Here is a 23,114-nt window from a genome sequence, read left to right on the forward strand (position 1 = left end):
GAAATACACCATCACATATAGACTATTAAATTATTCTAATTATTGGCATTGTGAGTCAATGCTAGACAACACGGTTCCTGACTTCCCGTTTCATCTGTGTTCTAACCCCGAATTCAACTTTTCTAAGTCACGAGATGAGATGAATGAACCCGCCTCCGCGGTTACTCTACCAAATACCTTTGAATGTTTGTTTGGACAAACTTTTGAATGATATTTTCTTTTCCTTTGCGTTGTTTTCGTTTTCATATAATCTCCCTGTCTGTATCTAATGACTAAAAAAATCACACACTGGACAGACACAAACATGTCAGTCGAAAGCCAATGCCAAAAGAGAAACTATTCTTAGTGTTAATAACCATAGCTGTGGGTAATTTCCATGAGTTATTAAGATTTTAAAAATGATCTTTGAAATGTTAACTGGCACTATAAAGATGACGTTTTATCTAAAAAACTGTCTAAAAATTAGTTGCGGATCAAACTGACAAGCCAATTGAACGCTTTTAAGTTTTTCCGAATCACTCCGTGATTACAAGATGTCAGAGATATCTTAGCTGCCGTAGAACAATTTGAAGTAGTTATTTTCTGCTTTATCTAAGCATTTCCCTTTAATAATACATTTAGCCTAATGCATTTCAGCATTCTTTGCAAAGTGTCTTATCTTTAAAGTATTTAATAGGAAATATAATACGGTTTAGTGAAATTGCTCACTACATTTATGTGCAGAATTATCTGTTTCATGATAATGATGAAGAAGTAAAGGAGGGCAGCGACAGCACTGTGTCTCGTTTAGAATTTGCCATCTCCAATGTTTTCGTGTGCAAACAAGTTTTACCTTGGATAACTATAGATCAGAATAATTAATATGTTAACATGAGTGCTTGACCTCGCTCAAATGAACACGTTGGTGCGGAATTCCCAAGCCTAACCTTTGAACCCTTCTGCGCAGCAAAATATATTATTGAAGTTTATTTGCAATACCTTTTACACACATCGCAATAATAATAATAAAAGACGTTTCCATTAGTATTTTTCTGTTATAATTCAAGCTGAGACTATAAGCAGTATATCTTGAAGTAAGATATAGTATTACTCTTATAATTAAAAGCAATGACATTCTTCGCCCTCACAGCCTATTTTTAAAAAGCCCAGCTTTTTTAGTTCGGAGCTGGAGTTCGGAATTAAAGCACGTTTCGGCGTAGTTTCACTTGTTACCTGTTAAGGCTGAGATTCCAGTTACAGAGCATTAGCGTACTGCTGTAAATGTTAAAATAATTCAAACAACAGCGTAAAGAATAATAACTTTACAATAGATTTACTCCCATTAAATAAAACACAATATTTTATTATTTTTGGTGTTCAAAAACGAAACAAAAATCGGTACCAAATATTATACACAAGGCAAAATTCTATTTCGCAGGAACATTGGGTTGCGTTTTATAACCAGGGTTGCTACTCTAAAACCGATAGTCACACAGACATTTAATATTATTATAATATGTTAGAAACATACAACTGGTGCATTTAGTATATACATTCCCTTATTTGCAAGCAAAACATTATTCCTTTACGTTGTCCACATGCTCTGTTTAACTGAACTTTGAAAACATTGTTAAGATAGCATTAGCTTTTATAAAATTATTTTGACATTTCGATATATGTACATCCTTTCAATCACTTACTGTCCAAAACTCTAATCTTTAAAATAACAAGTTTATAAAATAAAGTATCCAGTCGAATTCTGTACTCACACTCGAGGAACAAACATACTTAATGGAGAATGCCTAATTAGTTCCAATTAAATTAGAAACTCCATTGCGGCTTTAGCCCATCTGAGTGGTTTAGTCTGTAGTGCCATTTTAAAAGAAAAAAAAGTCATTTTGTAGAGTCTTTCGTTCTCATCATTCGGTCTGGGAATTCTTCTAGTTTTACACTGGTCTATCCACAGCGTATTGGCAAGCACTCAGATTAGAAGCTGGATTCTGAACACTGGCGTATCCGAAACTTGAATGCTGCTTAGCTTTAAGTCTCAGGCTGGCCAAACTGGAGTTACAAGTGTCCCTGTACACATAAGGAGGGGTTGGAGGGGCGTAAGGGCAAGCCGGGGTTGGAACTCCAGAATTCAGAGAGGGGTTGCTGAGGTTGTTCAAGTTATTGAGACTGTTGAGACCGGAGCCAGGCACGCCAGTAACAGCGGAGGGCACCATGCTGGAGGACATGCTCATGGAAGAGATGGAGTTCGGTGGAGAGAACATAGTCTGAGAAGAAAGCGGATTGACATTCATGGAATTGAAGAAAGGAAAACTTTTGGTAGAGAGGGAAGCCGACGTGAGACCCTTGGCGGCCCAGTTATTATATGTGTAGCTGGGGTACATGTCATCATAGGGCTGCATCAGTCCGTTGAACTGAGGACCAAAGCCGTTCTTGCAAAGTTCCGCTTGTTGGTTTCTTTCCCTTTTTCTCCACTTTGCCCGTCGGTTCTTGAACCATACCTGAATAAATTAAATTAAGTTATCAATTAATAACAAATCTTACAACTTCGTTGATTTAATTAAATGATTGTTAAATCCAAACGCATTAATAAATATGAGCTTAAAAACGTATTCGCTTTTCAGTTGGCCTCAATCACATGAAATATGTTTTTTTTCTAAACAAGGTTTAACGAATAATCATTTTCATTGAGAGCTTAATTAATTAATTAGAGCATGCAAACATGTTTAGTGAAAAGCAGTGCACCATTATATGTATATGCTTTGTATTAATGAAATTGTACCTCCTAAATAAACCACAAAACAAATTTCAATTTAGACATGCATATACTATATACAGAGAGAAAACGTTTATTGTAATATTATATATTGAAGACGTCCATTATAAGGTTTATCCCCATAACAAAAAGCCAGGACAGTCATTTTCACCTTGTTTTAATTTTATTTATTAGTACCATTCTAAAACAAACCCTATGGTGTTCTTCGCAGCTAGTTTTGTTAGTTTCCAAGGCGTTTATGGGGTTCTAATTACGCGTCTTATCCCGTCCAAGAAACAATCTCATTTCGTTCTACAGGAATGCGAATACACATCCTTCTGTCTGAACTGTCACTTGGATATCGTCCTGCGGGTTCTCAGGATGTGTATTCCTTTGTTGCCCGAGACATTCATGTTAGCTTGAAAGATAGGCTACTTTAAACGCCGATAGTCACAAAATAAAACCATTGTACCTGCGTCACTGTTAACTGATAACAAAATTCAAATCAGTCACCGAGTCATAAACGGTATTTCAAATTAAGTCTGGCCCTTGATCATCATATATATAGCATATTATACATAGTATATAATTCTGCATGAATTGCATGATTAATCCTCAAAGTAATTTAGTAAATTTAATCTATTGTGCATTTCGATAAAACCATGACTATACGTTGCTGTGTAAAATTTTGACTTTTCATTTTCATTTTTTATTAGACAGTTTGTTTTTAATTACATGTATTCCGCAATTCTGTGTGTGTACAAGTATATACATATGTCTTTCATGTCAAGCAATTACTCTAAAAATCAACTGTAAATTCTTACAATAAATTGTATAAGCTTCGTGACAATTCCATTCAGAAGTATGCCCTAAAATTTATAGTACACAGCTGAACAATACAAGTCGTAAATAAAACTTATAAATTTAATTAATCGATGTCATATCGATAAATAGAGAATTGGTATTTTAAGCATACAATATATATGATACGTATAATTGAAAAAAAATGAAGCGGAACATAACATTGTAACTGTTTCCTAACTATAGATTCTACAACTTTTGTAAATAAAAGGACAAATAAACATTCGAATCTGTTTATTAGATCTGTTTATTCCTTACGTTTTAATTCAAGATGCAAAAAAACATAAATTAACATACATTTACTAGTTAAGTCATACACTGAAAAATTAAATTCGCTGTTTCCAAGAACCAGAACCTCACAGCAAATGAGATGCTTTTAAATGAAACCAGATTAGAATGTTTAATATCCTTTTGTTTCACGTACCCTGACTCGTGCTTCTGTGAGATTGGTCCAGACAGCGATTTCCTCTCTGGTTGACATATCTGGATACCGATTTCGCTGAAACGTGGCCTCCAGTTCTTGTAGCTGCTGACTAGTAAAATGAGTCCTCTGCCGTCTCTGTCTTTTCTTTTTTGAAGGATCATCCGAAGCGTCATCGTTTTTACTCTGGCTTTTTTCTTTATCTGTAATAATAATAATAATAATAATAATAATAATAATAATAATAATAATAATAATAATAATAATAATAACAACCACGACTGAAATCGAATTTGTAAGTGGTGAATTAACTACCATTTTTCATTCATTCATAAAACCTTACTACAAACTAACAAAATGTAAATTGACTGTAAGGAGAAAAGAAAGGAGAAGGCAGTCTTTAATCGTGAGAAGAAAAGTTATCAAGACAAAATTAAATGAAATAGGACCACAGTGTTTTTTTTTCACCTAATGATTTTAATGGAATTTTCTTGATTTGTACACGAAAACGGAAGCGATACGTGTATTCATTATATGCACACTTTTTGTGATATTATTGTTCCTGTCAATCATTACCATTTTTCTTGGGCTTGTTTAAAATAATGTTCAGAACGGTCACTGTCATTGAAACAAATGTCTTAAAGTTAAACAATTACTCACTGCATCATGGACATAGAAAAGAACGCAAATGCATTACGCGTTTGTGTGCGACAAAATATCTAAGATGTGAAATGTTTAAAGTAAACTGTTCAATAGTATTTAACAAAATAGTGATGAAAAACAAATAGTTTTCTAATAGAATCAAGGTTTTTTTACACAACCATTATCATCAAATGAAAAGTGATCTTTATAAAATGCATATACTTATTTTATTAAAATAGATACAACCGAGACTAACAAACATTTAAAGCGCCTGACCCACTTCTGAACTGAAGCACAAAAGACAAACTACTTCCTCAGTCTTCAATCAGAAAAGGTTAAGGCGCTAGGAGGCGTCTATTTTAAACCAGCAGAAAGATGCAGCACTCAACTTCCATTTGGAAAACAACAACAGAAAACAGTCTAACGCAAAATCTTACCTACAGATTCCGGACTGGAGGTGTCTGACACAGTGTGTACCTCCAGTCGGTGTTTGGATTCTACAGAGCGCTGCAAAGGTTGCAGACTAGAAGCCATAGTTAATGTTGTTTGGTGTGGAGAAATGAGTTTATTCCCGGATAGATGGTCCAAATTCAATGGATCCTTCATAGAGTTCATCGATAGGCGAGAGAAAGATTCGGTGTTTCAAACAGATTAAGTTCCTTAGCGCCACCAAAGCGTCCGACGGGAAGAAAAGGAGAAAATCTGTGGTATCAAGATTTACGCGGTGCAGCCCCTCCAATAAATAACTTGAACAGCTCTACTTAAACGGCTTAAGATGTCTTAAAATAAAGCCCTACCAGTATTATCAGTATCAGAAGGAAATAAAGATTTTTGGAGGGAGCTGAGGCAAATAAAAATATCCTGGCTGACACTGTTAGTGGCAGTAGTGTCAGAGTGACAGGGACAGGTAGATGATATAAAATCCACAGGCACACACTAATGCGCTGTTCATTTCAGCTGTTCCCAGTTCCCCTTCAGTTGATCGGAGCCACTTTTCTAGGCTTTGACGTCACTAAAGGCCTCCCACTCTTTGACAGACTGTCAAATTCAGAAAAGACTCATCTTCCAGCCAACCGGTGAGCGGGAACTCGGGGGATAACGACAGCCAGTTGCCAATGACTTTCAATAGGGCTGAGCTTATTTTGTCTCTAATACAAGCCTAATAGACATGTGTAGGCAGAGAATATACACTTCCCACAATGCAACTGAAAGCCCCTTTGGAGAATCTTCAATTTTTGTTTCATGTTGAAAAACTTCAGAAATTATAGAAGTAGTAAGCATCAATCATATAACTGTTGGAATTGTAGCTTATTATGTATTATCTCATGGTAACAAAACGAAAAACAGACCTATATAAAACGGAGAAATGTAACTTTATTCTCTACTGTCATTTAGCATAGGAAATATATGCTCTTAAACCGCTGTCAATATGCAATGCAAATATTCATAGCAATCACATATGATTGCTATTTGTTTTTCAAAAAACTGAAAAGGGATGTTCTTCAAACTAATCTATATACAAAGCTCAGCAGTTTGTATCTGAATGTAAAATTGAAATCGTGTCTATTAGAGGTTTTATTTCAGTCAAGATGTTACAGTGGGTGATGCAGACTTACCTAAAATAACTATTTTTAGGGTCTGAAAAAGTTAATCTTAAGGTTTATTAAGATGACAGAACCAGTACAGTCTGGGACAGAAGGACAGATTAACTGAGATACCTGCAGCCTTTGGATTTTATACATATTATACGTCATTGTGTTATTTTTTAAACAACAGGGCGATATAGGCGTACATCTAATTACATTTAACAACAACACAGATATCAAAATATAAAAGGATCTACTTATTTTAAAATGCTTAGCCATTCAATAATACTAAAACTCATAGTATTGTAATGATAAAGATGCTAATACCCTTAATAGATCTTTCTGATAGAAGCTTTTTCAAGGTAATTTGTGGAGAACAAAATGTTGCTCATTTCCAATGTGCTGTATTTGTCACTGTCCTTTCTTAGTGCTCTTCGTTCTAATGGCGTCGCATCTTGAGTTGTAAATATTTACAAGAATACAAATGCACAGTTCGTGTGTCTTTCTGTGGTCTTTTTCACTTTTTCGTGGTTAGACGTTTTTATACTTGAGAATTCTTATTTTCCTGCTTGATTGCTTTGCATTAATCTTTCATCTAACGTATCTGTTACATTGAATTGACCGTGAAGGTGTATTTTCGTCTTGCTTAGCAAAATTGTATTTGATGGATTAACAGAAATGAATAATAAAGTTTATTTTAAACGTAAAAAGTCCGTCACGTATCTGTGTTCTGTTCTGTGATTTGACAGATATATCTAACATGACTTACCTTGGTTTTGAACTGTGATTGTCCAAAATTTAGAAATTCAAAACTTAACAACTTTAATTAATTCAGATCCTACTCATTATCTGGTGTTTAAATTACGTATTTTATCCCTGAGATTTGGCAGAGAATCTCCCCCTCAGACCCCACAGCGTTTCGATGGAGACAATGCTCTTATATTTGTAGTGCTTTCTAATCTGATAAGACTCTCATTTGCTTAAGTCTTTTAAACAGGGGGTTTAAAGGAGTTTTAGCATTTTTTCTCATTGAATTTGCTGTAATTCCCTCAAGATCATAAAGCATAAACGCAAAGTAAATATTTCCTTTCTAACATTTTAGGAGTTGACCTATAAGTCAAGAGAATCCAGCGCACTGAGCTGGCTTTAAGTGATTATATTTTACAATACTATCACCACTACTTGAATTGCTACTACCTACTTTTTTATAGACTGGTGTACTTTTTATAGACTGGTTAAGAGTGGCACCTTTTTTCACCTCATGACCATAATTTACGGCCTTTAAAAATCACTATTTGCTGTAGATTCATATAGGTCTACTACACAACTTAAGCCCGAAATTCAAAAATAGCACAAGAATGTAACAATGTATATTAAGATAAGCTTTACAACCAAACAAAAAAAAAATTCTTATAGGGCATTGTCAAATTATTCTTATTCTTATTCTTATTCTTATTGATAGCAAAGAAGAATTTGTTTAGAATATGCCCTTAGCAATTGTTATGATATTACTAAACAGCATAGGATGTTGAACAGTCAATTAAAATGTTTAAATAAATAGGCTATATTTATTGTTTTAGCTCCGAGTTTGTAGAAAAGTATGGATAAATAAAAAAAATCAAACAATTAAAAAGTGAAAATAGTATATTCCTGCTGAGCTTTTCACTTATGTGTTAAGGACCACATAGGAATTCAGAATCATGCAGCAAAGCCCGCATAGCTTTGAATTTCGCATTTTTAATTTTGTATTTAGATTTTACATATACCTTCAATGTTAAGTTTATTTTTTAACTTAGGCTGCATAGCCTTTCCACATACTGTATAGGTGATCTAATACTTTTTTGAAATGCTAAATCTGACATCTGCATCACTTCATTAAGATTTTCCCAATTTCTCCCTTTAGGTCTTTGTAATAGAACCAGTCCCCATACCTCCGCTGCCTTTATTTTAGCGTTGTAAACTGCTGCGCAATTTTATACGCATGTCCTCAAACATATGGTAACTAATACGCCATTGAGCTAATCCCGCAGAAACCCTTGATATACACCTCATTTGCAGTCTTCTGGGATAGAGATACGGGGGAGAGAGAGATCATAAAATCCCGCCTGGTATCACTACACATTTATTTATCTATGTTTTTCCATTACTACTCCAATCATTTTTTTCTTCTGTTCAAGTCAATCCGAAACTCACACTATGGTAACTCTTCATAATTTGTCATTTTTAATTGTTGTAGCTCAGAGAACTGATGACCTAAATGAATAAAATCTATGTGAACAAAAAAAAACAGCACTATGTATTTAAATAAATATTTTAATAATATAAATATAAGTAAAATAATATTTTTTGTTTTGTTATATGCCGTCGATTTTAATGCAATAGTTATGTCACAAATTGTGCTATGTGAGTACAGGTACAGGTGTACTATATTATAGAGGAATATTGGAAGGAAATGATTTTTTCTTTAATCTAATTTTACACATTAAAGGAAAAGAAAGGAAACTCGTTTTGCTGAATCTTTCATTTTTAGAGGGTGGGTGTAAATTGATAGAATAAATTATTGAATATATTAGTACTTGTTTAAAAACAGCTAAATTAAAATTCCTTAATTTACTGTACTGTACTGTAAATTCGTAGGTATACATTTCACACACAAAAAAACTTGAAAATGACAAATCATTAAATATTCACATTTTTGAAGACGCATTTCTGACATCTCGAGACCGTAATTTTAGTTACTTGGTTAGTTCTTGTCGCAGCTGTACATCTGTCAAGTTCTATAAGAAATTATAAATCTCTTTTTCAAAAACTATTTACTGAGTGTATCATCTAAGGGAAACAGCCACCCGTTTAGTTGGATTAAAACTCTACCAGTTGTTTCTCTAGCACTGGGACAGCTAACACAGCATTAGTTGTCATGGTTACTGTAAATCGTGTAAATCGCATAAATCCAAAAATACCCACCTATAATCTAAGATGGAGCTTTTATTTCCCTTGTGAATTTTTCTTTAAAAGACAGTCAGCTGACAACATCAATACTGAATTTGCTTCAACTTCTGAATGTCTAAGAGAAATGTATGTTGCGAAAGGATAAAAACACTTTTTTAACTATGAAAATGACACAGTGTTATATATATAGCCGAACAATAAAAAGTCAGGTATGTAAAGGTGACAAGCGACTGAATGACGAATCAGAGGAAACGTGCTGATTCGGGAAATCGCAATACATCCGAGCAATCCTGGACCTTACCCTTTTTATTTTGCCTTTAGTTTGATTTCTTTCTCTATTCTGGATTACTGGGTATTCTCCACGATGAAGAGCCATTAATTACCCATTCAGTCAATATTAGGAAGACGACAAAGCTTTTTACATAGGATTAAGAAGACATCAAATTGTTCCATTAGTATATGCCTCCTCACGAATAAGCTTTCATTATACATTTAGTTTTCCCTGGAGTCAATCTAACAACTGCTGCATATATTATACACGCGGTGGAAAATAGATCGACAATAAGCAAGCAACTCACTTAGGTTTTTCTATACTCGGATGTTTGTTTTGTTCCTGGTTCATAGGAGGACATTATTTAATCTGCCTATCTTCCATTAAAGATTTTCGAACATTTCGAAACAATCTTGAAGGTAAACATTTCGTTCTGTTAAGATTACAGGAGAATTCTGCTTAAACAGAAAAAAAACCCCGAAAGTTTCCATCTTCTGGTGTTCACACAGCTCCATGATCTTCAGCAAACCAAAGATTAAAGGCTGATGAATATTTGCGTGAAAGCATCAATAAACTTTAAGAAATCTACATTTGCAAAATTGTATGACTTCTAAAATCAAATTCAATTTGACATAATAAAACATATCCATGTGTTGCGAGTGCCTGCTGAACGAACGTCATGACTCTAGAGAGTGTTTCTTCTAGTATTCTGACCAGTATTCTGTTTAGTTTTCGGAAAGAAGACATCAGATAGGTCTTTTGAAAAGTTTTGCAGAAACGTAATGTACAGTATTAGAAAACAAAACATGTTAAGTGGGACAGGAAGTCCGATTACACCAAAGACCTAAAAAAAACATTAGACGTCTTCTTTTCCGTATTATTATTACAGATTTGATTTCCTTTGCAGAAAGTACGCATCTACGCTCCGTGACTCCTAAAGGATAAATATATTCAGAAGCGTTTTCATTTGATTTTCGTGTCTATGAATTGCCAGTAGTATTCTTCAAATTTAAATTTAAATTGCCCCTTTTATACATATCCTTTTATTTCTTTCTCATTTTGTTTCCAGGTATAGTTTAGGTTAAAACGTAGTCTGAAATATGATTACATATATAGTTTCAAACGTTGCATATAATTTTCTTGTTTTTAATGAATTGCCGCGCTCTGAAAATAAGACTTATTTTACTTATTCGTTTATTTACATCTTTGTATGTTTAGGCGCTTTGCATTCGACATAAGGCTACGTTCCTAAATTGTCTTATTAAATAATAAAATCCATCAAATAAATTGCAAGCAAACTGAATGTGGTTGAAGGATCCAAAATCTCGATAAAGATTGAATCAAAAGTATTCCAAAGTAACAATTAACTGATATAATCAAATAGATGTATCTCTGCATCTAGAAAATGATTACAAAAGCACCCATCTTTTTGAATGCATTTAAATGCACTTAGAAAATGAAAAATAATCAGTATACAGGAGAAGTTCTGCTACAAAGATACTATCAGGGGGTAAGCATGCATCTCTGTTTCCTACCAGTAGGGGTCATTGTAATACAATTTTAAACGTATTAAGTATACCCCCTAACTTCAGATGAAAAGTTTGCAGTTTGTAGTAGCTTCATAATACGAACATTTTATTTACACATACATAGACATTTCTCTTAGACTGAGCAGCAACTGCTAAGATTCAGTTTTCCTACCGTTTAAAACTTGGTGCTGTCTAGTAAACAATTTGCTGTCTTTTTTGCTGTTTGATGCTTCAGTGGATAGTATTTCTGGTTTCTTCATATCAGTGTCTTTTGCAAATAAATTTTGCACTGCAGACTGCACTCCTGTGGAGTTGGAGGACAGAAATATCAATGACAGTAAATAATAAGAAGAGCAGTGCACCTTTTAACAAAAATAATACACTTTTTTGTACAAATAATACCTTTTATATACGTAATCTCAATACCACAAAAAAATTCTAATACGAAATCAAGAATGCTTTTAACTGGGCCTATACTTACCTAGCTGGGCACAAGTGGGGACGAGCTTCCTGCAATGCGAATCCATTTTTTCGTTATGGCTTCTGAAAAAGAGTGTGTTAAAAGCGTTGAGTGTGGCATAAGTGAACTGTATTTATTAATGTTTTGCATTTGTAATATTATTATAGAAGACTTATAAAAACATTTATTGTTTATTGAAAACCAGAACGATCAATTTTGGTCAAGAAAGTTATTTTGTTTAAATGCAAACAAAACATTTTAATGAATATATAATGATGATCTCTGGAAATGTATTTCGAAACAGTTTGTGCATACGAAAAAAAAAACTCTCCCACAGATTTTAAACTCAACAGCAGATATTTGCTGATAAAATACATTACATCTGTTATGCACAGTAAGACTGTGTATCAGAAACACTTTTCTGAGCTCTTTTAGTGAATTTTAGTGAAATTAAATAAATATAAAAAAGATATAAAACGTTTTACATTGCATCTAGTAGTAGTCCAACTAAAATGACCGTGTTCTGTGGATGTCCTTTTTTAATTTTGTGATTCTTCTTAAATCCCTTAAATGGTAGTCAGTTTACCATTGTCAACATTTCATGTCAGTGATATATGTGCTGTGCAGTATGGTAGCTTAATACGGCGCAGTGGCTTGGACCAGTGTTTATGCCAAAGATCAGCATTTTGGCTGATACGAGTTTAGTGATTCTGCAGTAAAATCACAGGATTAGTGTCTGATTGAGATGTCTGTCGGTGGGATATTACAAAATTCATTATCACAGCTCTATACTAACTCGATATGAAGTAACACAGATGGGATTTTATTAGTCCAGGCTTCCACTGTTTACTTATGATAATTTAAAATAGAAATTTGCATGTTATCATGCTGTTAATCGTTTTTTTCTCTCCTTTTCTTTTTAATGTGCCTGCATTGTACGAATCTGCTATCTTCTTTATTCCGGTAGATCCTTCTGTGTTTACTATTAGGTTACATACGATTTTTAGAGCGTCATGTTATCCCATCACCAATATTGTGTATCATATCTCCTGAAGATTAACCTAAAGGTCCATTGCTCCAAGTACTGTAATGGAAAAAGAAGGATCATTCCAAATCATTTCAAACGATTTTGTGCATTCATATTACTTGACACTCCCTTTGGAAGAACTTTTCATTTTCGTTTTTTTTTCTTCTTACATACAACACATTTACCATATAACTATAAAACCTAACAAAAACAGTAGTAACAGATTTAAATAAACGCACTTAATGATGATGTTCAGATACGTCTTATGATTATATTTAACAGCCTGATAGGCCTTCAGAACACAGTGTAACATTAAAGAACAGGCAGTTTACATTTGCTGCAAGTCTGATATTTTTGTTCCTTTTTATATTGTTTAAAGTTATGACCCCATACGGTTTAGGTTGTTCAACTTTTAAAAACATTTAATATTTACATAATTTGATTTAGGACGTCCAAGTAAATAATGGAGTATGTCATGGCACCAAGTCATGTAGTATGTTTTATAACGATGGAAATTAGTTATATTAGCAACTTATAATAATAACCTGACAAAACATTCGTATCTACATATGTATGATTTTAATAAGAAAAATAAGAATGAGGAAATGCTCAAATAGATTTAATCAATTTCATGATTTTCTTTAAGAAAACAGGGAATTCCGTGGTAGAACTAAACAAATGATAGCTGGTTAACCATTTTTTAGTTACTGTATGCATAACAATTTGGACCAATCGTGGAGGAATTCCTAAAGTCAATTAAGAGGTTCACAGTCATAATACAAAGAGTGATATCAATTAATAATTGTATACAGAATATTGCAGTAAATATAAGTTTAATTAAAACAAAAATAATTTAAATATAAAATGCAGATAAAAAACTTTGTTTACTTGTCATATCGTTTTTTTTAAAAAAACGACGATGCGTAACATTTATATTACAAAGGCCTTTAAGTCGCATTATTAGATTTTCATGAAATAGTAATAATAAAAACTATTTTAAGATCACTTTATTGGCCATGTACAATTCCTTGTATTAGGAATTGTCTTTTCGCTGTTCAGCTGCACAGGTGTGCAAGGATAATGTTAGTAACAGTTTCGAAATGCATATTATTATTATTATTATTATTTATTATTATTATTATTATTATTATTATTATTATTATTATTATTATTATTATTATTATTATTATTATTATTATTATTATTAACATTGAAGGTTTGCAGTTTGCAGGAGAACTGGGAATTACTCGGGAATGGCATCATAAAGTCGCATCCTCTTTTTACTCTAATACATAAAATACATCATTATCATCAAAAACTTGTAAGGTGAAACATTTCAATAAATCACGTATCATTTTCTTTTTGAAACTTAAACAGTGACGAAAACGGAGATCACAATTACAAATCATACATGGAGAAGCTTTTTAAAAGTGGAACGAATTCCTTGACTTGCATTGTCTCACATAGCAGGAAGGATGGCCTCTTCACTTACCAGGAATAGCTATGCAGCTTCTTTTTTGGCGAGTTTTATTCGGGTTGACTGCTTAAAAATCCAAAACGACACCCTTTAATTGCCCCGGAGATAAAACTGAATCAAAGTCATACATCCGCAATTACCGGAATAAACTTTTCGTTCGGGTCCCAGATTAAATGTTGTGGTGCGCTCCTCGTAGCTCTCAGTCTTACTCGACTCTGAGAAAAGTCGTGACGTCAAGTGAGATTCTAACAGCCCTCTAGTTACAACGGAATTAAAGTGAACCTGGCAGAGCCGAAGTCACATCATCAGGTCATTCTCATCCCTTTAAGAATGTCTTCAGCTACAACTTTTTTTCACCAGAGCACACTCTAGCGACGCACGTTTTTTTCTTCCCCCTCAAAGTATGTGCGTATGGGTGTGTGGGGGATGTGAGATATAGTATTATTATAGCCTGGCTACACTGAATCATAAAAAATGTTCATCTATATAGGTCGTTATACAATATAGCAATATAAATAATATATAACATTTTTGATATTTCATTCATTTTTGTCTGCCCATTTACAAATTAAATTCATAGGCTTAATATAGATATAGCACCAGTTTCCATGTTTAAATTAATGAGAGTAACGTGCTATTAACGCTTTCCATAATCTTTGAAGTGTGAATTTCAACAAGAATTTTCATTCAAGATTAGTCTACCATACTTTTTTAACAGCAGAAACCACAATAGAGGTTTTTAGATTATTGCACTGATCATTTGTCTTAGATTTGATCCATAGCAGTGTTTTAATATGTTGGGGGGGATTTTAGGACCGTGTTTCTCTCCATTACTTTATAACAAGTTTTCCTTTACAAAATTTACACTTCGAGCGTTATTCGAAATAAAGACAATACCTTTTTGTAAATTTCTTCACAAGTGTGTAGAAATGCTGGCCTCAAAATTACTGGCCTCAAATGTACATTTCCTACAGGACTGGTGAACATATTATTATTATATAATTATACCTATCTCAGAACAGATTTTAATCAACTTACTTCATAAAACACTTGATCGTGTTTTAAAGTCATTTTAGTTTATGTGTTAAAATATGGTTTAAAAAAACGAACAAAAATGAAAAGTTGCATCACTAGTTAAATTATATTTTATTACTTTATATTTATTGCAATTTGGCATTTGTTCTACTATGACTAAAATAATATCTTGATTTATTTCAAGATATAACATATTAAATTATAAGGGAACTCTTTGTCTTCTCTGGAAAATGTATTAAATTAGATAGTTTGTGCAGCTGAAGTGAGCAGCTGGTAGGAAATGCAAATGTGCTGTAAAGAAACATAAGATACAGAGTGATTTTCATTCGCATCTCGAGTGAGCCAAATGAGCTGGACGTACGTTTCACGCTCTTAATCCTTCTTTTACATTTTCAGTCATACTCCCATTAAACAACTAATTAATGCACACAATCACAGGGGACTTTTTACACCAGGCAGGGAGATGGGAATCATTGAACGCTCGCACATACACACACATATATTTTTTCTAGACATAATTACATATAGGCATAATGTCTTTATTGTAGATATTTATATTTACATTTTAGACATATATATTTAAAATTTGATGTTCAACAACATAGAACAGGGTGGCATTCGCGTTTCAAAACAATTAACTTCTAATCTTGAAAATATTTTAATAAATGTAATAATATCTATCGGCATTTCGTGGATAATTGATTTATTGTTATATTATCAGAATCTGCGCAGACAGAAGCAGGTTAGAAATAGATTCGATTGTTTACAGCATACCTTTATAAGCGTAAAGATGTAAATTTATCTACCGACGGTATTTTATCTTCTGGTATTATAACTAGCCTACCCCTACAAACACCCTAGTTAATGTTAATCTCAGCTTCTAGGTGATTAACTTTTTATCTTAATAAGATTGCCTCTACATGTATGAATAATAATTTCGGAAGGTTTCCTATTTTCATCCGCGCAACAGCCATATATGCTCGATCACAGCTGGACTCATTAGCAAATCTGAAAAGCGGATGATTGATAAACAGGTTAAATTTTTGTTCTACATACGCCCTCTGTTTACACAGACGAACTGAAGCGGCATAAACAAGTACTGCTCACGCTACCGTTGTCTATTTTATGTTTAACAGAGTTGTATATACACACACTCTAGATCACTTACATCATACCTAAAACAACCCTTGTACATTTGCTAAAATATATAAAAATATTAAAAAGAGCACCGCTTCTCTGCACATAAGCGTATTGTGAATCACTGCACACTGTGCTTAGCCTCAAAGACTTGTCTAGTCATATCTAAAAGAAACGAGAGCATCTTGGAAGCATGTTGTTACACTAACGGCACACTTACCTTCATCAGGAGAATAGAATGAAAGGCTTCTTTTCTCACAAAGAAGGTGCAAAGGAATGTTAGAAGTTCAGAAAAGGCTGGAGCTATGAAATCTTTTGCCTCGGGGGCTAGCCAGCAGCTTCTTTCATTTCAGGCACTTATCGATTTGCTGTTGTCATCTTTGGCGACGCAGAAGGACACTTGAAAGAATTTCTGATGGTGCTCTGATCTGAGAAAGGAGGTGACCTGACCAAGCTCTCACCAAATTCTTAATTACCACATCAACCACTTTGCACAAATTCAACTGCTGACAGTAGCAAAGTTTGCCAGGTTTTAAACTTTATCTCCATTGTGTTAGTCATGAAATCTCTTCCAGATTTTTCTTTATTTCTTAATATATATATTTTAACAAGTCTATATATTAATATTGTTATTTCCTACTTATGAAAAAAGGCCGTCAATGACCTCAGTGTTGAGTTTCAGAGTGATTAAGAAGTTGACGCAATCATAACACATCTTTGGGCCTATATTTTCACTTTCTTCGCTAAGCGATGACTTTATTTAAATATAACTTTGGTATTAGTAATAAAAAATAGTTTGTATATATATAGTTCTGTGTATCTGATACCATGCTTGTGTACAATATAAAATAAAGGTCAATTCACGGTCCCTCGTTAAAATCAGGTTCTTTTAAAAACATTGTTTGCTATCATTTCTGTGTTCAAGTGAAGTACGCATGCTTTATTTTTATGCTCGTTTTTCTTGATTTTTCTTTTCCTCAGGGCCAAATGATGCACTTTATGGAAGCACTTTGCCAGATCTTAAGCCCTTCCATCTCTAATTATTGTTCATGTAATCTAGGAGTATTTCTCGTGTTTCATAGACGCTTAACCATTTACCTGCCTGCACAAGAGGTAAAGACATCATGGATAGATTGTTCAGTATCGTTAATATTCGTCTTTTTTCTTTTGTGTTTGCACTTCGCATCTGTTGCTTATTGTTGTTTTTGTGAATGAAATGAACTGTAAGAGGCACTTCATGAATTAATCTTCATAATGCCTCGAAAGACAGAGCAATAGTCCATGACAAGCACTGCCTTTACGTTTCTCCAGGTTAGATTCCACGTTTCTACGTTTCTACCGCCCCCTCTTTCCATTCCGTTGCTAGCGCTGATGCCATTCCTTTTCTAGACAAAAACCTTATTTTTCTTCTTATTTATCATCATCAACATCATCATCATCATCTGGTTCTGCTACTATTGCTGCTGCTAATCTACTATCATATAATAGTATGATAAATATGATAATATGATAATCTGATAGCTCAAAACCGTTTTCAGAATCCTAACGACATTTTAAAGCATTTTAAGTTATTAGTCGAAATATCGACGGTTTGAAACATTACATTGCATAATAGAGAATAAGATCATCGTGCATTTGAGAGTATTAGTGAGACGGCTGAAAACAGCAGGTTTAAAAGATAAAAAATCAGGCTTACTTTTCGAGCTGCTGTTCTTTTTTCTTGGGCATTAGGTCAACTAAATTCTTCACTTTCAGAAACTTCAGGTCTAGCGTATTTTGCCCTGAAGTTTTTTTTTGCTCGATAAAAAGGAAATAAAGCCTGGGGGAATGGATAATATGTTTTTGTGTTTTGAAATTAAGTTATGCAATTATTTATTACGATTTTATATAAAATTGGGTCAGTTTAAACGCAAACGTTTAGTGTAATGAGCAGCATAAGATAGATACTTTATTGATCCCGTGAGGGAAATTGCAGAAATAGTATATATATATAGTATATATATAATAGTAGCAAGCTGGAAGACTACCACGATATGCAAGCTTTAATTTAGTGACATAATTTATTCTAGTCTATATTATTTTTAATGAAAGTGTATTACATCTAACTTCAAGTAATCTCCCAGGTGCATCTAACCTTCTCGATGGCTTTCTGTATTATACAACGAGGTGCATTATTGTAGACGTTGTTTATTTTGCGGGTGACTTATTTTCGTATGAATTACTTGTCTAATGGGTGTTTACATTAGTTGCTTTAAATACAATGGTCTGTGGGAAATATATTGTTCCCCAATAAAAGGATCTTTCACCTAAAATCAATTAAAATGGTAGTAAATGATTTAATAACTATATTAAGCATGAGAGTAAAGTGGGGGTCATTACAAAATCGTTTCTTGGCTATGTACAGCATTTTTAACTTCCATCTAACGGTAACGTTATTAATGCTGTGCCATCGCAAAAGGCAGCATAGATCTATTTTCAGAATAGTTTATTTTCACTGACATGTGGGATAAATAGCTTGGCATAACAAATTATTTTTCATGCTCCAGTTTCAAGTGATTAAAGTTGAATCCAGCTTTGAGCATAAGGAATCAATTAAATGATAGTTAGATCTGACGAAAAAAAACTAATGGGTGAAAATAGAAACTGTGTAACATTTTCATAAGTTCTTGTTCTTCAAGGCTCTGTTTTAAATAAAAAACTGGATTTTTTCCAGTCAGACATGAATTTGTGCATTCTTTCATTGCTATTGCCACACCCAAGTATCAAAGACTTAAATGCATATATACATTGTGACTCCATACATTTATTCTCTTTCCCTCTCTGGATCATAGCCACTTTTACAGAATTTATCTTCGGGAGTCCAAGTCTTGTATTGTGTTCACAATTTAATGTTTACCAAAGAGCCTGTCATCAGATCACCACACTTGCTGGCTGAACAAATCCAAACCGTCTGCAATTTTCACCTAGAAAGATTGACCTCTACTGCATGACTGTAAAAATGAAATTTGGATTTTACAATATGTTTAAGAACCACAAATCTTTAAGCAAATCAGTTTATGTACTGTTAATATGTTTGACAGAAAGTAATGACTTGGAAATTGGACTTTATTGTGGGTGTAGCTGTCTAACCCTTGGCACTACAGTTTAATGCATTGAGAGACTGCCCATTATCTCTGTATTGGCTGCCATACAAACCTGCCTGTAATTACTTTGCCTACGGGACTTACAGTGTCTTTCTGTTTGCCAAGCATAATCATAAACAGTGTTAATGAGAAAATCCCTGCAAGTGAATAAATGTTCTGATGTAAATATGACATAACAACAGCCATTAAGCTGATGGGGCATTTCTCAGCTGCATTATAATATTTGTTTTCTGTAACATGACATAAGAAAGACATTACTGTCTTAGTTCACACACTCAGTGGCTTGTATGTAATGACGTGCAAATGATACTATGGCACTGTATGCAGAAAGAGAAAAAAAACACTTACTATAAAGCCTTTATTCTTAGGGTTAAATAACTAGATGTTATTTGCACCTTTCTAATAGAAACATTTAGTTTTTAAGTCAATTAATCTTATTATTGAAGTCTACCTATCTGCTAGTAGTTTTATTGGTTCTGCTAGTAGTTTTATTATTCCAAGCTGAAAAGAGAAGAAAAGAAACAGAATGTTTCGGCTGTGGAGCCTTCTTCGAGTGCCATGGAATTGAAATAAACCTTTACTTGTTCTTGTATTTAAGACTACATTGTTTATTTCACATACCTATTAGGATGATGAAATACAGGTGTTCTCTTAAAAAAGCTTCACTATGTCTGGTCTTTAAGCTACCGAGATTGTGAAGCATTAGACTAAAAACATACCCACCCCCCAACAAAAACTTTGTTGTAATCCAGATACGGACAATGAAGAATCCTAAAATAAATTTATACTGCCCCAAGAAAGAAAACCCAAGAGCAGTTTCAAAGTTAAACATACAATACACAGCTCTCCTGTGGCATATTCATATACTAAATCGTTTAGCAAGCAGTTTTAGTAACCTCACAAACACTAATTAAAGCAAAACAAGAGTCTACAAGCTGTTTAATCAAGGGAAAATTCCCTTTCCTGAGCCGCTGCAAGTCTAGTTATTTATAAAATATCACAAAACTAATGAATCCTACTAATGTGCAAGCTCCTAATCTATATCAATTCCAACCAAAAACAGACGATATCAACATTACAAGTCTGTTGCATTGTGCTACTATTGAGAACTGCTTGAGTGTGTTGATGAAAATAGCCAAACTGACTGAATTGCAATTAAAAAAAATATACACGGAGCTGTTCATGTAATTCTTGCTGCATATAGAAGGAAAAGGGTTATCCATTCAGCTGAAGTACAATTACTGTACAACAGAAGTACAAAAACAGTGAACTAGCTTCTTTGTAGTCAGTATTATTAATGGCATATTTTATAACCTAAAAGTGATAATATCTGGACAGACAAAATCAAAATATAAGTGCCTCCTGAAACTATATCTGCATAAGCAATTCATTTTACTGAATGGAGTTATTCAAAATTGTGTAATTTATCTGAATTTCCATTGGTACATGATAACTGGGAAACCTGTATAACTGTGTGTCTGATTGTGTGTGAACATAACACCTTGATCTTAATCACAGATGCAAAGGGACTAATAAATTGCTCCAGCAGTTGTTAATCAATGGCATGAACAATCAATAAAACACTGCCACTAACATGCCGAAGGGGAAATCATCCAAGAATGAAATTGGTGTAATAAAATGACCATGATGTATCCTTCATCAATATCATGTAAAACAGATAAGCTACATTTCAACTCCCAGACTGCAGTAGTCAGATGCTCTATTGCGTTAAATTTAAATCTGCTTCCATTTAATTGTTACACAGCAGTGTAAGTCATAAAGGGAAAGACCTTGAATAAGTGCCAGCAAGAGGTCTGATTCCTTTGAAATCGTGCAACATTGAATAGTGTAATAGGTTCTGCTAACTATTGTAACATAATTAGTATTCAATATGGTAAGGCTCTGGGCTTATGTTTTCTACTTCAAGATAAAATATACATTCTTTTTCCTAAAAATCTATAAAACATCAGACAGATCTTTGAAAAACTCCATGTGACACATTAATTAATGTTTGGGCATTGGTTCTCCAAATATTATTTAGAGATACATCATTGAAGCTGAATAATTCTGTTTATGTAATGTCATATTAGTCTATTATGTTTGTATGGCACTTCTAAAAATGTTTTTTATTTTATATTTTGCACATATCAAAGTAACTAAAGCCTGAAGGTTCCTGTAAAAACTATCATATGCAAATAACTTGTATTATTTATAGCTTAAAGAACATGCATGAAAAATCCTGTCACTGAAAACATATGTTCTGTTATGTACAATTTGTCTGTTTAGTTCTGTTTCTTACATTCTGTGCAATACATATATGATGTTAATATTTTATGTAAAAATGGTTAAAATCTGTAGTAGGCAAAGTGTAACTTAAAAATGCTTTAAAATAATTACTTAAATGTAGCTTTAACTTTAATTTTACTTCTTAGGGAGCATAATAATTTAGCTTAACACTTACTGTATGTGCAAATGCTTGTTTACAAAAGCAAAGATTGTATCGTTAAATATGTATTATTTGATTGTCAAAGCATTACATATTATCTTGAGGAACATTACTTGTACTGTGAAAATGAATTACTATTGATTACTGCATTGGCCCATTTTTCTCGCTTATACAACGAACGAGTGAATGAACATTATTTTAAAACCATGTCTAATTTGCAGTCTTGGTTAGTTAAGGAGAATTTCCATGCCTGAAGGAACCTGTTACTTTTGGTTTTGCAAAAAAGACACTGATGTGAGGGTCAATTACAAATTGTCAGGTACAGTATTGGTAATTTATAAGAAATAAAAGGGACTCCAAAGACATGTGGCCCGTCTTCGTTGCACTAAAAGGGAGCTAATCCCTGTGTAAGAAATCAGTAGTATGGTCTACCTAATCCAGTCCCAGTGTGAAACTGTTGACATTTGTTCTTTTTTTTTCATCATGATGTGACTGCGCCTGTTTTGTGCTGGATTAGGCACAAATCTCCTATGCAGCACATTTGGCATGCTACTAGTAGTTTAACTTCATTAATAATGTATGAAGAACATGTAATCCATGAGCAAGAGAGAAAACAACACTTTTCTAAAATAAACGCCTCAGCACAGATAATAATTATAGTTTCTATTTGCTAGCTTTTTCAATTTCAGCTTTTGTGCATCCAGACCCTGCAAATACTTCATTAGGAATTAATTAATGCTGAATTCAAGAATTGCACTTTTGTATATTTTCTTTACGAAATATAAAATGGTGGATCCATATGTTCATTTTATGTTGGGATCCATTGATTCTGTTTACTCATAGCTCTAAAATAGTGAATAGTTCAGTTTAATTAGTTTAAGTTAATGTAGATTATCATGAGCATAGTAAACTGCTGGATCCAATAGCTAGGTGTTAATTGAATGTTCAAATATTCTGAACGTAAGAAGATTATATATTCCATTTAATGATTCGCATTTTCTTTTTTTACCTGCTTTGTTTTCATGTACAGTACAACAAAATTAAACTTCCACATTCTTTCTCAAAGCAGAATTCATAGGCAGCAAGGACACCAGGGCGGGGGGTATGATTTTATTTAATTTGCTTTTCCTTGTGCGTTCTCATCTACACAAGTTGCAAAGTGGCCTGAAGCATCAAGATGGTTCCCTGTGCAGTAGTCACTTACAAGTGTTTTTGTGTCTCTCCCGTCACGTTTGGGCTAAGCAATGCAACAGCTGGGGAGAGTTTCTTTTTTTTTTTGCTAACAAAGATGAGAGTCAGATAATCCTGATGAGATTCCACATCTAACATCTTTTGTAATTATGTCACATTCAGCTGTAATGGAATAATTCAAGAAAAAAAGAACAAG

The 23,114-nt window shown here is 33.4% G+C and overlaps 1 protein-coding gene across 4 annotated transcripts in view; it reads right to left on the minus strand.

The window, feature by feature from the left end:
- Positions 1-1,321: 1,321 nt before the first annotated feature.
- Positions 1,322-23,114, minus strand: part of pitx2 (paired-like homeodomain 2) — a 98,550-nt gene continuing 76,757 nt past the window's right edge. Inside the window, exons 1-5 of one of the 4 annotated variants that reach the window (XM_088627241.1) lie at positions 16,359-16,473; positions 11,484-11,545; positions 11,175-11,306; positions 4,029-4,228; positions 1,322-2,489 (exon numbers count right to left, since the gene is read on the minus strand). In XM_088627241.1, coding sequence (XP_088483367.1) covers positions 1,926-2,489; positions 4,029-4,228; positions 11,175-11,306; positions 11,484-11,529 — 942 coding nt within the window. In that variant the 5' untranslated portion in view covers positions 11,530-11,545; positions 16,359-16,473 and the 3' untranslated portion in view covers positions 1,322-1,925. Of the gene's footprint in view, positions 2,490-4,028; positions 4,229-5,104; positions 5,657-11,174; positions 11,307-11,483; positions 11,546-13,981; positions 14,290-16,358; positions 16,474-23,114 lie in introns of those variants that run through there. The other 3 variants (XM_088627239.1, XM_088627242.1, XM_088627240.1) reach the window with 3 other exon arrangements.

The sequence above is a fragment of the Lepisosteus platostomus genome, chromosome 1 (genome assembly GCF_059453375.1).
Source record: "Lepisosteus platostomus isolate fLepPlt1 chromosome 1, fLepPlt1.hap1, whole genome shotgun sequence".
NCBI lineage: Eukaryota > Metazoa > Chordata > Actinopteri > Semionotiformes > Lepisosteidae > Lepisosteus > Lepisosteus platostomus.